Consider the following 15,385-nt stretch of genomic DNA (forward strand, 5'->3'; position numbering starts at 1 on the left):
ATACCTTCACAAGCACAAGGGATATTCAACATCTTGTACTATATTCTAAATCTAAATGTCCCATCTGCTAACATGGAGTGGGTGGGGTTCATGTTCTATACTGCAGCCAGCCACCAGGGGGTCACCAGAGGATCAAGATGTTTTGGCTTCACTTTTGGGAAACTGTCATGTTATCTATCTTTATATTCAGTCTGTGCTTTGCATAGATACTCACTAAGCTGTATTTTATAATATTTGCTGCTTTCAGTAATATCTGAACTGCACTCGTTTAGCTTTTTAGCTAACCCCCTAACCCCTAACCCTAACCCTTTTTGTGTCTTAAATAACTGGTTACAGAATCATGTTTGGCAGCTTAGAGTCCGAAGCCTAATCATCTGATTACAGCACCAATATTTTATTGAAAACACAATTTGTGGTAACAAGCGGCGGCTGTGGCTGAGGGGTAGAGCGGTCGTCCTCCAACCAGAAGGTTGGCAGTTTGATCCCAGTCTTCGCAATCTTGCCCCAGTCTTTGGGTAAGATGCTAAACCCCCATATGGCCCCTCATAGAAAAAAAAAAGACCCGCTAATAGATGCACTGTGTGAAGTGGTGAATGACAAACTGTACTGTAAAGCACTTTAAGTGGTCATCAGAAAAGCACTATATAAATACAAACCATTTACCATTATTTTGTTCCTAAAGGGACCTAAGGCATGATTGTGCTTACTGCTTGAACTGCCTTTAATAACTATCTGACTGGAGGTCACCCCCAGACTCACTCCATTACAAATCTCTCTCTCTCTCTCTCTCTCTCTCTCTCTTTTTCTCTCTCTCTCTCTCTCTCTTTTTCTCTCTCTGTTCTTCTAGTCACACATTCTGATGTGGGGGATCGACAATTCCAAACAACAGAGGAAGTCAGGTGCCAGTCCTGTAAAATGTCTGTAGCAGTGGGCAAACAGTGATAGTACCAGTGACAGTGCAGCGTTACCCAGGATGACTCACCATCCTGTGCAGTCTGCCACTATTGGAGCACAGTGTTAGCTCAGGCAGAGCACTGACATATTAGGTGATTGCATTAGATGAGTGGCATCAGATGCTTCACTCACTGGCTAATTCATCAGCAGAAATGTGACGTGTTTGCTATGGAAGTCAATTGTTAATTAGTTAATTAGTCGCCTATGGTACCTGTGTTCTCCCAAATTTACCACTTGAGGGCCAAGCATATACAAGTACACAACTTCTCAAATTGTAACCAAGAGCTCCCAAGTTGTATGTGAAGGCAGCACTATTCCCAGTTGACTGATGACATGTATTATTGCAAGTATTTAAACCCCATCGTGAACAGAAATATCTCAGTGTTTGAGCTCCTTTATTATTTTTACATAATACCCACAGCACGGCTTATATATTGTACTTTCTGAGCTCCTGCAAAGAGCAGATGCTTTTGTACTATAAGCAGTTGATATGACTAGAAAATTCCTTGACGTAAATGTCTTTGACTGAATTGGGCTCTATATTAGGCAAAACACATGGTGTAAGTGACCTTTTAAATTTAGTTTGAGCTCTGTTGTTATTTCCAGTTTTATTTTGACGTTTCTTACCTAATGTGTCTCTTTGTTATTTCACGTCCTGTCTTTGTGTAGTTTACACTGATTTTGCCCCCACCCTGATGTGTTTCACCTAAGTCTGATTATCCCTGCCCCCTACGTGTATTTAGTCTCCCAGTAGTGTTGATCAGTTCATCTGTTCTCTTCAGTCTAACCATGTGCTTCTGTCTTGTGCCATGGACTTTGCACTTTTTAGTATTTAGTGTTTTGATCATCTTCGTGTCTATGTGCTCTGTGCCTACAGAAACATCTGTAAGCCTATTCATTCACATTAAATATTATTCTCAGCACCTACCTGTCTTGGTTTTTACTCGCCATTATGTGTACCAAAAACCTAAACCTAGGAGGTTGTATCTATCTTTTAACATGAGCAAAGCTATAAATGTAGAAGTTATAAAGTATTAAGAGGGGAATGCAACTTGGCTCCTGATAAATAAATATTGTGTTATGAAAAACACAAGTTTATTCTTGAAAAGGTTTGTTCCAGCTCCATTCAGTTTGCATTATGATGCTGTTCACCTCACCTCCAGGCTACAGTGTGTCATCTCGCTGCCATCTGTGGTGGTTGTGAAAGAGGACGCATGTCTGGGGGCATTTATGCAACAGGGACTTTAGGGATCACGAAAGTGAACAGATTTCAACTTTTACACACTGTAAGATCCTGTTATGAGCTCATGGTACATCAATTATCAAGTACTTTATTGTTCAGCCCTTTGGTCATGAAAAGTTTAAGTAAATAAATGTGGGGAAAAGATTTGTAACTGTGAAAAACAAGATGGGCACGTTCTTTGAATACAATAAACAGTGATAAGAGTTAAACCAAGACACTGAAATAAGAAGTGTTTTTGTGAACATGTGTAGATATAGAAAGCAAACAAAACTTAAACCTAAGCACTCAAAGCTGACTTATATGAACTTGGATCATAAATGTAGATTTCATTTAAAGGATTAAAACGTTGATATACGATTTTTTATGCCTGTCTTACATGCAGGCAGTTTAGAGATATAGATTGCAGAGGCTAAACTGTTCATCAATAATTAAAGACGTTTATTCATCTTATTTAATGATCCATATTGTCTGCTGCCAAAGGAGCTCTTCCCTGTTTTACTGCAGGACATCAGGGCACTCCATTTTCTTTGCACTTATTCAAACACCAAAACACTGCTAGGTTTTTTCACCCCAGGGTCCAAATTATAAAGTGGCTGTCTGAATGTCAAAAATGGTTAGCAGTAGCTTTGGCACCTCTCATCACTGTCAAACTACCACTTCAAGCTGGGCAGAGTAAGCAAAGTGGAAAAGTGCAAATGTTTTGTGCTTTAAAGGGCTGTCAACTCAAGAATCTGAAAAGGAAAAATGTCATACAGATATAATATAGGAGAGCAAGGAATATTGTCACACTTCACCCCATCAGCAAGTAAGTTGTCACACTTGGTGGGATACGTAATGCTTGACTTTGCAGCGAATAGAACAAGAGCATATTAATGGTTGGGTTTTGGGTTATTTTCGAAAAGTATTTAGATTCATTTTCCAAATTTAAATTCAAGATTAAATTCAGGTAAAGAAAAAAAGGAATCAAGAACTTGGCCATGAAATTAGTTATACAACAACTTGACAAATCATTTCAAACAAACTTTCAAATGAAACTTGTCAAGCACTCGAACAAATCTCAAACCAGGTCTCAGACCTGTTGTCAGAATTTAGAGACCTGAGTCTCTCTTTAGTGGCTGTTCATATGGCTGGGTTATTGCTGGGGCCTGGTAAGAATGGGTTGGTGGAAGGACTTGGAAGTGCTGCAGTGGATAATTATGCCTTTTTCTTTGTCAAATTTAATCCATCAATGTAAAGATAGCAGCTGCTCCAGAGAGAGCACGCCTGGCTTATCTTTTGAACATTTGGCATTTTCACCAAAATGATTGAGGAAATCCATTAAATATTTTGCTTCAGTCAATTGGATGATCCATTGGAAGTTATTACGGAAGTCCATCTGTGCGCGGGTACCCTTCCCCATTGCTGTGACTGCACATGTTAACCCCTCTCACCAGATGTCGTGACCATATCTGTTAAACATGCATCCGGCCATCAATCAGTCTGATTTCAGCACAGTCATCACAGTCAGTTTACTCTATATTCCAACAGTCCCTTGGTCCCAGTGAATGTTTGCCTAACACCTCCTCCAGATTGTCAAAGAAAGCCTTGACATTCTCCTTGTTAAATACACTCGCCCTGGCAAGCCCAGTTGCCTCTAGTGTTTTGAGATTGTGTGGGCTACTTTTTTAGGAAAATTAAACGACCTTTTCTTTTTCAAGTAAGGCTGGTGGACACCACAGCTTGCGGGCCACGGCAAATGTGTTAGCTGATCTCATAAGGTACTGCCTAAGCTCCAAGTTTGCGCTAAAAACCTGCTATTGAGATTTAGATTGAACCCACACAGTCGTGACGGTGTGTCTGACTTTCTATTTCAACTGCAGTACAGGTCCCACATTAGCCATTATACTATATTGTGCTACATCCTAAAGCAAGAAAAGGGCAAAAGTCAAAGACAAGAGTAGCACTAGTAAGAGACTAGGGGAAGATTTAAAGAAAGGTTTAAAGAGTGCTTTCCCCAGACAGGATATAATGTCAGACCAAAGAGATGCATAAAACCAAGAACTGACCTTAAAGTCGTGTCCTCTGGTTGTTAAAACATTACCAGAGTACAAACTTAAAGCCCTGGTCTCCACTACCGTTCCCCCCTTTCAAACAGAGCTGTTGGGGATTGAACCAGTAACTGTTTTCTCAAATGGGGTCGGATGTCCTTGGGAAGTAAACAACTGCTTTCCTCAAGTGCTCCTGTCCGCAGGACTCCTCTCTATTGTCTTTCATTTCCTATTCTATTAAACATGAGAGGACACTCTATAGACTCCCACTTAAGTTGCAAGGTTTTAACTATATTACCACATAGGGATATATACAGCTGCCAACCCACATAAACTGACTGTTAAAAATACAGCATCCTTAGCAGCTGATTTAATCAGTGTGGAAAGAAACAGTATCAGTTTAGTTCTAGTATTAATAGAAATCATCAGGCAGTTATCACATTCTAACATAACCTTATAAGCTGCTTTCAGACATGAACTGAACTGGCTGACTCCAGAATAGTGTGCCAGTTCTAAAGGCTTGTTATCAACTTAATGTGTAATCATAGAAACTAGTGTGGTTAGTAAATGATGTGCTTAGCCTTGAAGCAATGCTGGGTTAGGGTAACTAATGTAGGTTGAAAACTAGTTAAGCGGGCATGCTAACAATTGCAGTGATGTTAAAGCAGAAATATATCCACATTTAATTAATTGCTCCCACGTTTGCCTGCATTTTTTGTTTTGTTTTGTTTTTTGGAAAGGTCTCTTTAAATGCAGAGTTATGGCTAATGCCCCATGCATTGCACTTCAAGATGTCGACAAAAATCCAAAGCCTGACAGACCCTACCTTCCTTAGTTACAGTTGCTAAATTATGACTGGATGATCGCGTTGGGGGTATATTTTGGAGCATGGTCAATTACCTGAAGGAACTTGTTGCCATAAAGTCCATGGTCTCACTGGGAAAACTGGTCGAATAGCTCAGTAAAGTGCTGTCCTGTGTGTGGGATCTTCCTGAAAGTCTCACATAGGAATACGTGTATGTGTGTTAAACTGTCTATTCAGATTTTAAAATGGGTTACATGCAGTTTCAACTCAGTATGGATGTGTTTTCCATCTTTTTGCTTGTGTTTTTTTATTCTTTACAAGGTTGTTGCTTCATAGGTGTGTGTTTGTGTGTGTGAGTGTGTGTGTGTGTGTGTTTTGTGTGTTTAATTTGTTCCCAGGAGGGGTAAGGAAGCGAGGTACATCAGATAATACACCAAAAGAAGAGCATGGAAAATAGCCTTCTCCATTCTGCGTGCCCTGTCTGACCATGTATGACACCAGAACCTACTGATCACGGCACCAGAGGAACGAGTGAGGGCAGGATACAGTGTCTGCAGACAGGTGAGGAATGACACTGGTGGTTTATAGCTACAAGCGAATGTGTAGGAAAAAACAGAGGCAGCATTTGTTTCAAGGGCCAGGTCGGAGGCTGTCAGTTTGTTGTCAGTCACTCGAAAATATGTTAAACTATCAATAACAGAAACATCAAGCAAATCATTGTGCAAGGCTTATTATACTCTTTGTCATCCTGAGCACTATTAACACACTCAAAGGCACTTAGTTACAAATATTTAATGAATATAAATTTCCTTTGTACTCACCTCCAAAGAGTGCTCTCAGTGACGCTGCCAATATGAAAGTCATACAGCTTCGTTAGAATCAGGATCACCTGAAAAGAGAGGGAATCGAACCATTACAAAATATATTTGTATGAGATATAGTGATACAGTGAACTTAGATCAAACATCAAAATATATATTTAATGAATTGCTCCTCATGACCCTTGCCTGGCACCAGAATGTAATGTTTAAAATTTAAAGACATTGAGTATCTATGGTTTCTGTTCACAAGTGAGGTAGAGTTGAGCAACAGATGGGCAGGTGTTGCGTCAGAAAGGTACTCGATACCGATTAGTCAGCCAGCTCCCATCTTTTCCACCTTCACCTATGGTCATGAGCTTTGGGTGATGAAAGAATAAGATATCTCTGGCCAAGAAAGAGCAGGACATAACTTTTCAATCAGGTATCACAAGTTAAGCATCGGATCAGAATGCCCTCTTGGTGCCTCCCTATGAAGATGATCCTTGCACATCCAAGTGAATGGAAGGACCCGCCTTATTCTTGTTAAACTGAATATATATATAGTAAAAAGCAGCAGACTCACATCATCAAGTATAATGATATAAGCTCAGTTATGTATTTGCTATATCTCAAACAAAACGTACATCCCATGAGGCCTGTAAAAATAACTACATTGAATTCTCCCCGACAACAGGAAGAAAAAGTACCAGGTTTTTGGCAGCAATAGATTAGCATGCTGGGAGGTAGCTTGTTGCATAATTAGCACTATAGCCAGTCGTATGCCACTTTGTAACTTAGTTTATCTCTTGATGGAGCACTCTGCCATCCTTGCCCCAGTGGAAAAGCTGGATCCAACGGTCTCTGTGTTCTCAGCTTTGGTCTCTGCTCTTCTGAAGAGATAATCAGCAGGCGGGCACTTTGATAAGCACTGTGAAAGTCCTCCAAGCAAATCACTAGACATGAAGGCCAAGTCTGCCGTAACAGATGTGATACGCCATTCCAGAGTGGACGATCACAACTCTGTTGCCAGGGGTAGGTAGTAAAACAAAACAACACACACAAGTAAACATACAATTACTTTGCATACATTTTTTTTAAACTGTAGTTCTACTCAAGTACACTTTAAAGCCTAGTTTCTACTTTTACTTCACTAAATTGGCCATAGCACCTTCATCACAATGAACCTGTTGACTAATCTGGGAAAGCTTGAGGAGCAACTCAGTGAGGTGGGTTTCACTGAGGTGCCTGGCAGAAAACGAAGCACCACCAGTCCACCACAACACCGACGCACTGTGATGAGGGGGGGCAATCCAAGTGAGATCTAGTAAGATCCACGACTGGCTCACAATGTGAAAAATAATTGTCAAGCAAAAATGAAACCACAAAAAAAGAGCGACTTTGGCACACATGCAATTATTCAGCATTCATCACGCATTTTTGACCTGAGGTCACAGAGATAAAACTTCCTTTTACATAATAGTTTCTATTTGCATCCATCAGTCCATGTGTTGTAAACTGTACGGTTTTCTTTCTCTGTCTAAATAACTGCTGCTCTTCCTCATTAGCCTCCATGTCCCTCTATAGCAGGTCCCTCCCTGCAAAAAGCTTATGCCAGTTTAAAAAATACTGACAAGTTTGACTTCAGTCACTTCGCTAAGAAGGGATGCAGGAGGTTTGGCCTTGACTCTACACAGCCATCGGCGATTACGGCTAAGGAGAAACCAAGTCCCTGCATATATTGGAAAGGAACCAGTGTCCTGCCATGCTCAACCTCTCATGTCCTCCTGAAGCTCTCAGGCCCAGGGACTTTCAGGACCTATCAACCTCACTGAGCCTCACTATCCCCACAAGCCCTGTGAAGCCCAGCCGCACACCAGGGACCCTCTGATGGCTCTTGTGGGAAGATGTGCCACATGCCCATGGTATTCTCCTACTAAGACTGTTAGCGTACAGTATGGGTCAGGCCGTGCAGGCGAGAAATGAAGTGCCAGTGGGGAGAGTAATGTTGAATAACAAGAAAGTGGATTCTTGCCCTGAGGCTGTACCACATATACAAACTGGATGATGTGTTTATCTAGATGCATATTTCTTTGCAAGAGCACTTTTGCATGCCACTGTAGTAATAATGTGTGTGTGTGTGTGTGTGACACATCTCATCCCAACATGACATTCTGAGACTCAAATTCAACATTACGAAAAACAGAAACTACTTTTGTCCTTTCAAATTTTGTAAGAAAATGTAGTAATGTGCCTTTTCAACTGACCTTAAAACTGACTTCTGATGCATCAATGCCACAGAACTGAATGAAAAGCCTTGGACTTTTCAACTAAGTCATGTCAGATACTCTCACTGTTTATTTAAATGTGTGGTCACAGCTGTCTGTGATCATTGTGCAACAGACAGTGGTGGTAATTGACAGACAAAGCTGCTGCACACTTAAGGGGAAAAAGTTTGACAGGGTGTCTATTTGAAGTACACTCTCCCTTCTCAATCCCCATTTGACTTGCAGTTATTGAATACAAATGTCAGTCACAGTGCACTTGCATTAGCCTTGTTGCCTCAGCAATTACCCAACTTTTGTGAAAACATTACTTGCATGACTAAATGTCCGACCTGTCCTTAAGACAGAGTCAAACAGCCAACGCTTTAAATATGCTTTAAATAAGTTTCACTGTGATCATGACCTTAAAGAGTTGTCACCTTTGACATCGAGCACTACACAGTATAGTAAGCCATTATAGTAGCTTATGACATATATATATATATACAAAAATTGTGTTGTGGATTAACATGTTGCATTCCACACAGATGGTTTAAATCAAAGGTTTTTCAAAGAAAGCTATTGCAGTGAACAAAATGAAACACAATAAATCAAAGACTGACTAGATCAGCGCCTTGTTTGTAGAATTCAAATCAATTAATCCTGCTTCATAATTCATTTTACACAATTCAAAGGCATTTGTGGAATCAAAGTGACTGATCAAAGTGAAACAAAAGATTCAGAAGTTCAATCCTCATCAAGAAGCACAAGAATCTTCTCAAATACATCTCCTCAGACACTTTTGTATCTTGGCTCAGACTGTTTCTAAGATGTCCACTTTCTACGCTCTGTTCGGAACAAAAGAGCTCTCTGTGCCTTTGATTGCAAAATGTCTTGCTACTCCAGTATTGACAGTCTCGCACACAGAAGTGAAAACAAGCTTTTATTAGTCTGCAAACACGAGTCAGGATAGTCGACAACAAAATGGCAGCTGGAACTGATCATTATCTAGAAGTGATTAAGCTTCTCCGCCTCTCTGTAGCATGTCAACAGCTGAGCAATTACTTTGTCAATTGGAAAGAGCTGTTTATGGGATAAAATGTCAACTTGGGATGACAGAGCCCCCAGTTGATGCAAAGGCAGGCCCCAAAAAAACTGAAACCTTTTACACAAACAGGCATGACTGCACAGGAAAATGAAGCCATTCACTTAAGTGTAAGTGGATAAACACACTGTGTGATGATTTCCAATGATGGTATGGATCGTAAATGGAAACAAATGGAGGGCTGAAATAAAGAGGGTGACAACAACAGCGTGCATCTGACGTACAGGGCTCAACTGTCGTCTGCTGCCTTTGTTGTCCTTCTTCTTCTTCTTTGTTCGGATTATTGGCAGTTGGCAACCAACATCAAGGTGCATTACGAACATCTGCTGTGTCCTCCTCTTCCTCTTCAAACTTCCTCTTAAACTATAGGGTCCATGGTTCACTGCTTCTTCTTCCTTTTCTTCTTCTTCTCTGTTCGGTATATTGGCAGGTGTCAACCAACATCAAGGTGCGTCACTGAAATTCAATGCTGAACTTCTCTTTCCCCTTTTCATTACTTCACACCCCCCAAGGGGGTGAGGGGGATCACGGCTCCCTCTCGCAACCCCACTTTTGTCCAAAGGTTGGTCAACCTGTGCTGTACAGCAAATAAAACACTGTAATAGAACAACACAGAGGCAGATGACCTTTAATCTTAGAGGAATAAAGCTGTGCCATTCAATATAACATACACTAGATCAATGATAGCGGTAATGCACCTTGATGTTGGTTGCCACCCGCCAATAAACCAAACACATAATAAGAACAAGATAACCCAACTCTGCAGTAACACTCTACTTTCTAAGCCTATTTTCAGTCTTTTCTTTCATTTTCTAACCCACAAACTCCACTCTACACTCCACATTAATGATTCTAGCTGCAGCAGGCAACTGTTTTCAATGGAAAAGCCGTGATGAAGTTATGAACAGCATCACAAAATGACGCATACAGTTAGCAGCTGATTGGTTGTGATGACCACATCCACTACCACACAACAGAAATAAGATATAATTAAAATAATTGTGTCTGACCGTTCTCAATATAGAATTTCAATAGAGGCTCATTGTCTCACTCTCTCACATCATTATCACACACGTAACCTGGTTTTTTAACAGTATAATTTGGTTTAAATTATATTGTCATCATTGTAGGATTCATTTGTCTTTCCTTTCATTCTGTCTTTCATTTACTGAGACGGTTGTGTCAGTCCGTCTTCCTTGTTTGGCCAAAAGAGGTGGCTTCTTCTTCTTGTAATCATTTAATGGCGGTTGGCAGACAGCTTTTAGGTGCACGACTGCCGCCTTCTGTGTGTGAGTGTGGATCAGAACGGTTAAAACATGAAATACTCGTAACAATTCTAGTGTTTATATGGACATTTTAAAATAGGCCTATATCCTTGATCCCCTGAACTCCTCTGCAACATATCCAGCACCATGTCTCGCTTATTGATATAAAAAACAGGCTTCACTGTTTCCTGAGGTCTGGAATGTTCACATCTGCTCTTTTCATGTTTGTTCATCCTTGAAATAATCTACTTCTTTCTGTTTATATTGCTTCTATAGCTCCTTTCTCTTACTTTTCTAGTAATATCTGTCCTTATTTCCTCATCTCAGCCAAGCTATAATTTTTAATCATACTTTTTTCTCTTCTCCTTGTTGCTTCCGTCTGCATATATATCTGTCAACTCATGTGACTTTTTCTTCTTCCTCTTCTTCCAACCCAAAGGCCATCCATCCATCCAATAACTATACAGCTTATCCTTTGAGGGATGGGGGGGGGGGGGAGCTAAAGCCAGAGTACACCCTGGACAGGTCCTCAGTGTATCACAGGGCCAACATAAAGAGACAAACAACCATTCATAATCACATTCACACCTATGGTTGATAAGCATGTGTTTGGACTGTGGGACTGAGTATCCAGAAAGAATACATGCAGACATGAAAACACTGCACTGACTTCTTCCTGCTGTGATGGGACAGTGCTAACCCCTGCATCATCGTGCCGCCCCAAAACTCCTTGGTATTACTCATGTTGCTCCAAAGTAATTCATTGTGACAAATTTTCTTTGCTGTCATTTTCCCCAGTGGTATATTTTCCGTCATTAAATACTGATATGAATTCCTTTCTTTCTTCATCATAGCAGTTGCAATCCATTAGTACCATGAGGGTAGAGTATGGTAGGGCATTCTATGGAGAGACACCTGTATGTATTTCCATACTGTCAAGATGTCGTCCTGTGTCACTTCACATGTTAAAAGAAATTATCACTTATGTATTTCAATAACATATTTAATTTCCATGTAACTTTCCTATATAAGGTTCAATATAAAGGGTCACATTTGATGACGTGTTTTCTATCATGTTGAGTTAGTGTGATTAAATCAAATCACTCAAAATTGTGTTTTATGTGTATCTTCATGTATAATTAAAACTTTATTTGATTAAATCACTCTATTTACTAATATGTAAATGAAATACATAAAGTCTCCATTTTAGGCATAGTTATTATTTTTTTGTATTTTGTTGGAAGCACTGTAATGTTTACAATATTCTGAGCACATCAGCTGTGTACACTGAACGATGGTCTGACACACTCTCTTTTAGAATTAAGATTAAGAAGCCCAGCAAATGGACCAGACCAAGAGCTGCATCCGAATGAGGGGAATGGTGCTTCTTTGTGTTGGGTTTCAGTTATCAATCTGTGTTGTTCCCCCTTTTGTCTCATTTTCAGTCAGTCAGTTTAATGAATGGCTTGTTTTTTTGATAGAGTTCTGAGTGGGTGAAATCTTTCATTGATCCAGGTTTCTACTTAATTTGCAAAAAACGTCATCCCTGTGTATTCTTTGTATTTCTTTTTTTTTTTAGAAGTAATCCTGTGCTTGTTTGTCCTTTGACTGCTTGGTCCCTGACACTTGCTGGACAGTGTGACATCATACAAGCTACAGTGCCAGATGTTTGGTCTCACGAGTTGATGGAGGGGGCAGCACAGTGGTTCAGGCCAGGGTGTCTCTGTGAGGAGTTTGCATGTTCTCCCTTTGTCTTCCTCCAGTCACAGTTCAGAGACATGTAGATTGGGGTTAGGTATGTTTGGGGACTCTAGATTGACCATGGGTATGAATGTGAATGTAAATGGTTGTTAGTCTCTGTATGTTGGCCCCTTTTGATTCGCTGGTGATCTGTCAAAGGTGTACCCCAGTGTACAGTTACTGACAATAAAAGCTGACAATAGCTCTATCGTCAGCTTTTAGGAACCGCCTGCCTATTGTTGCAGGCAGTTCTGGTCACCTGCTGAGGAAGGTTAAAGCCTTAATGACGTTTCTCCAGCCCATCAGTGTGGCAGAATTACTCCTAGTGCTGCCACTAGCCAGTCCAGCTCTAACAGAAGGGTCAATGTGTTCAGGCTGGGCTGCCAAAGTCTTGGTAATTATAGGGAAACACTACAGTATAGTTGCGCTAAAAATGTAAAACTAGAATTACATCATGTTTAGTGGTTGAATCAAGGACTGGATTTCCCAAAACAGAAAGAAAGGGTTTTAGCACTTTTATGGAGTCTGTGTAACCATCATGTTCCACATCTCATGCTACGCCTTGAGCCATCGGTACATGGTGTCCCACAAATATGATAATGTCAAGCCTCCATGTCAGCTTTAAATGATGTGATGACCTTAAGAATAAGAAAACTATTGCACTCGGAGAACTGGAGCTCGGTGAAACGCATTAGTGTCTGACTGTGACAGACAATGTTGAAATGCTTCTCCGTTTCCGTCGTGTTGTGCACTTAAGGGCAACATGCCCAGCATCAGCACCATGTGTGCATGTACCATGCACAGACATTATGCACATGTCAACACAGGCTCCAAGGGGAAATAATTCCCTTTAGCCTTGAATGGATATGGTTGCCTCAAACCACAAAGAAAATACAAGAACAAAATTGTGTTCACAAGTCAACGCTCTGAATGTTAACTCACCAGCATCACATGCAAATTAAATACATGCAACACTTCAGAGATGAAGGCCGTCGCTGGTTGGAAGGAAGAGAATTAAGATGTTCAAAGAGTTGTTTATGTGTGTCCACCAGGGTATGCTGTGGTTGTTTGTGTTAGAGTCCCATGAAGGCCACACCGACGAGGAGACTGCAGCACTGAACCCCTTCTGGACATCAGTCCCACCGCTCCCTTTCAGCTCCCTCCTTCTCCTCCGCTGTCACTCTCTTCCTGTCACTCTGCTCCTTCATGCTCCCTCTCACGCGGTCTGTCTCCATCTTCCCCTATGTGAATTACTTCCCCCCTTCTTCGATTCCACTCCCATCCTCCCCTTGAAGTGAAGTCCTCTCTCTCATTTATTCCATCAGTCATGCGTCCGTCTTCCCTTGTTCCCCTTTTCCCTTGCCAGCCACATCTCACCCCACCATTACCTTACCCACTCTGAGAATTCCTCCCAACTAAAGCCCCTTTTATTTCTCTTCATCTGGGCTTGTCTCCTTCTTCTTCGTCCCACACTGTTCCCCTTTGGTTTTTCTTACCTCTTATCTATATTCTTTCAGATGTTTCTCATATTCTCTCCCTGTCTCCCATCTTCTTTTACTTCGACTTGTCGGCCTTGTTTTGTTTTCCTCTTCTCTTTTTCACCCACCACTTAGTTTTGACCCACTAAATTAAACAAGCATAAACTTTGAGTAGTATCCTGACGCAGATGCTAAATGAAAGTAATTTATGTATGTGGATGTTGAACTACAGTGAGGACATTGTTAGTTGGAGAGGCCCCTTTGTAAAGATTTTTAAATAGTCTGAGAAAATAACCCTTTTGATAAGCAACACTGAAGCTTCCCAAATCAGTATTTTCTTTATATTAACAAGGAATCAGAAAACTACTACGACAAACCTGCACACCAACTCTGCAGTTTACATCAGTTCTATAACATCTTTAGCTCTGTTTTGAACCATTGTTCTCTGTTTTAACATAAATGAATGTGTTTCATATGTATGATTTCCTTATACATCCAAACAAACAAATTTAAAGTTGATGGAATTTGATACATGCTGTGTTTACAATTTCTTCTTAGCTGTTGCCCCAAATAATTAATCAATTAATGCAACTTTAATTTTCATCCCTTTTTTTTAATCTATACAAGCTTTAGGTTGTGTCTTATTTTCTTACAGGATGCAGAGATATCTGGAAAAAAGAATTTTGATCTATGTTTGATGTAAATTTCTGACTTCATTGATGATTGTATGACATCATATGATGAGGAGGACATTCCTGATAAATATAATCTTTTGAGTTAATCATCTGGAGATTGGACATATGTTCCCAAGTAATAACCCCACCATCAATGTGTTGTTGAGTTGTCATAAATAAACACAGAGAGGGCTGAAAACAATACCCTGCAAACATTCCTAGGATTTGTGCCCTACAGCCTCCAGGTTTTTCCATATCACATTCGTATTAATGCATTTGGACCACGACTGGTTGCAACTCAAACGTACACATGTACAGTAAAAACAACTTTGAGCAGTGAGAAACTTTTCCCTCCACAGCAGATGAGTGTGAAAAAACAGCCTTACTGGGTCAAACTCTGCACAAATCACTCTGCACTGAGAACCTCAAACATCCAACTGAATTAACAAAAATCAAATACACATTTGTTTTTGCAGACGGGACTTAACATTTAATCAGTTTTTTTAACTTCAGGTTCTTAAATCCTTTTTCTTTGAGTCAAACTTTTCAGGTGTCTGATACCTTTTTGGAGCAGAGGCTCTTTATTTGATTGCTTTATCCTTGACTGGTACAACATAGGTTTCTACTTGAGGAAGTGGCATGGCATTCAGAAAAGAGCTGGGGGATCAATATGACGCTGCAAGGTGAGGGGAAGGTCAATTGATAAACCAATCAAGTAGCCTGCATGGCAGGAATGAGATTGTGAGCTTGTCTTCTTTATCACAGTAGTTGGATGTGGAGACAGTGGGAGGAATAACCTTCCCAGCAGGCCGAGATAAACCTGTCATATTACGCTATGTGCTGTCCCTTTAACCCAAAAACAGTTTGTAGGTGCAGCCATTTCACATGAGGAGACTAAATCCTACCCCAACTTTTTCAGCTTGAGATAGAAACACTACCGTTACCAAGACAACTGTCTGTAAAGCTGCTGCGAATGTTCTTCAACACTTGAGCCATTTTGGATCCGCAGTTTCTGAAAGAGTGGAGTAAACCC

The 15,385-nt window shown here is 40.5% G+C and overlaps 1 protein-coding gene and 1 long non-coding RNA gene across 3 annotated transcripts in view; one reads left to right on the plus strand and one right to left on the minus strand.

Annotated features, from left to right (window-relative positions):
- Positions 1–15,385, minus strand: part of sorcs3 (sortilin related VPS10 domain containing receptor 3) — a 207,701-nt gene that overhangs the window by 117,253 nt on the left and 75,063 nt on the right. For both annotated transcript variants that reach the window (XM_034591721.1, XM_034591710.1), the window contains exon 2: positions 5,851–5,918. In XM_034591721.1, coding sequence (XP_034447612.1) covers positions 5,851–5,918 — 68 coding nt within the window. The remainder of the gene's footprint in view (positions 1–5,850; positions 5,919–15,385) is intronic.
- Positions 1–15,385, plus strand: part of LOC117765287 — a 175,147-nt gene that overhangs the window by 25,326 nt on the left and 134,436 nt on the right. The window lies entirely within an intron of this gene.

This window comes from Hippoglossus hippoglossus, chromosome 1 (assembly GCF_009819705.1).
Source record: "Hippoglossus hippoglossus isolate fHipHip1 chromosome 1, fHipHip1.pri, whole genome shotgun sequence".
Taxonomy (NCBI): domain Eukaryota; kingdom Metazoa; phylum Chordata; class Actinopteri; order Pleuronectiformes; family Pleuronectidae; genus Hippoglossus; species Hippoglossus hippoglossus.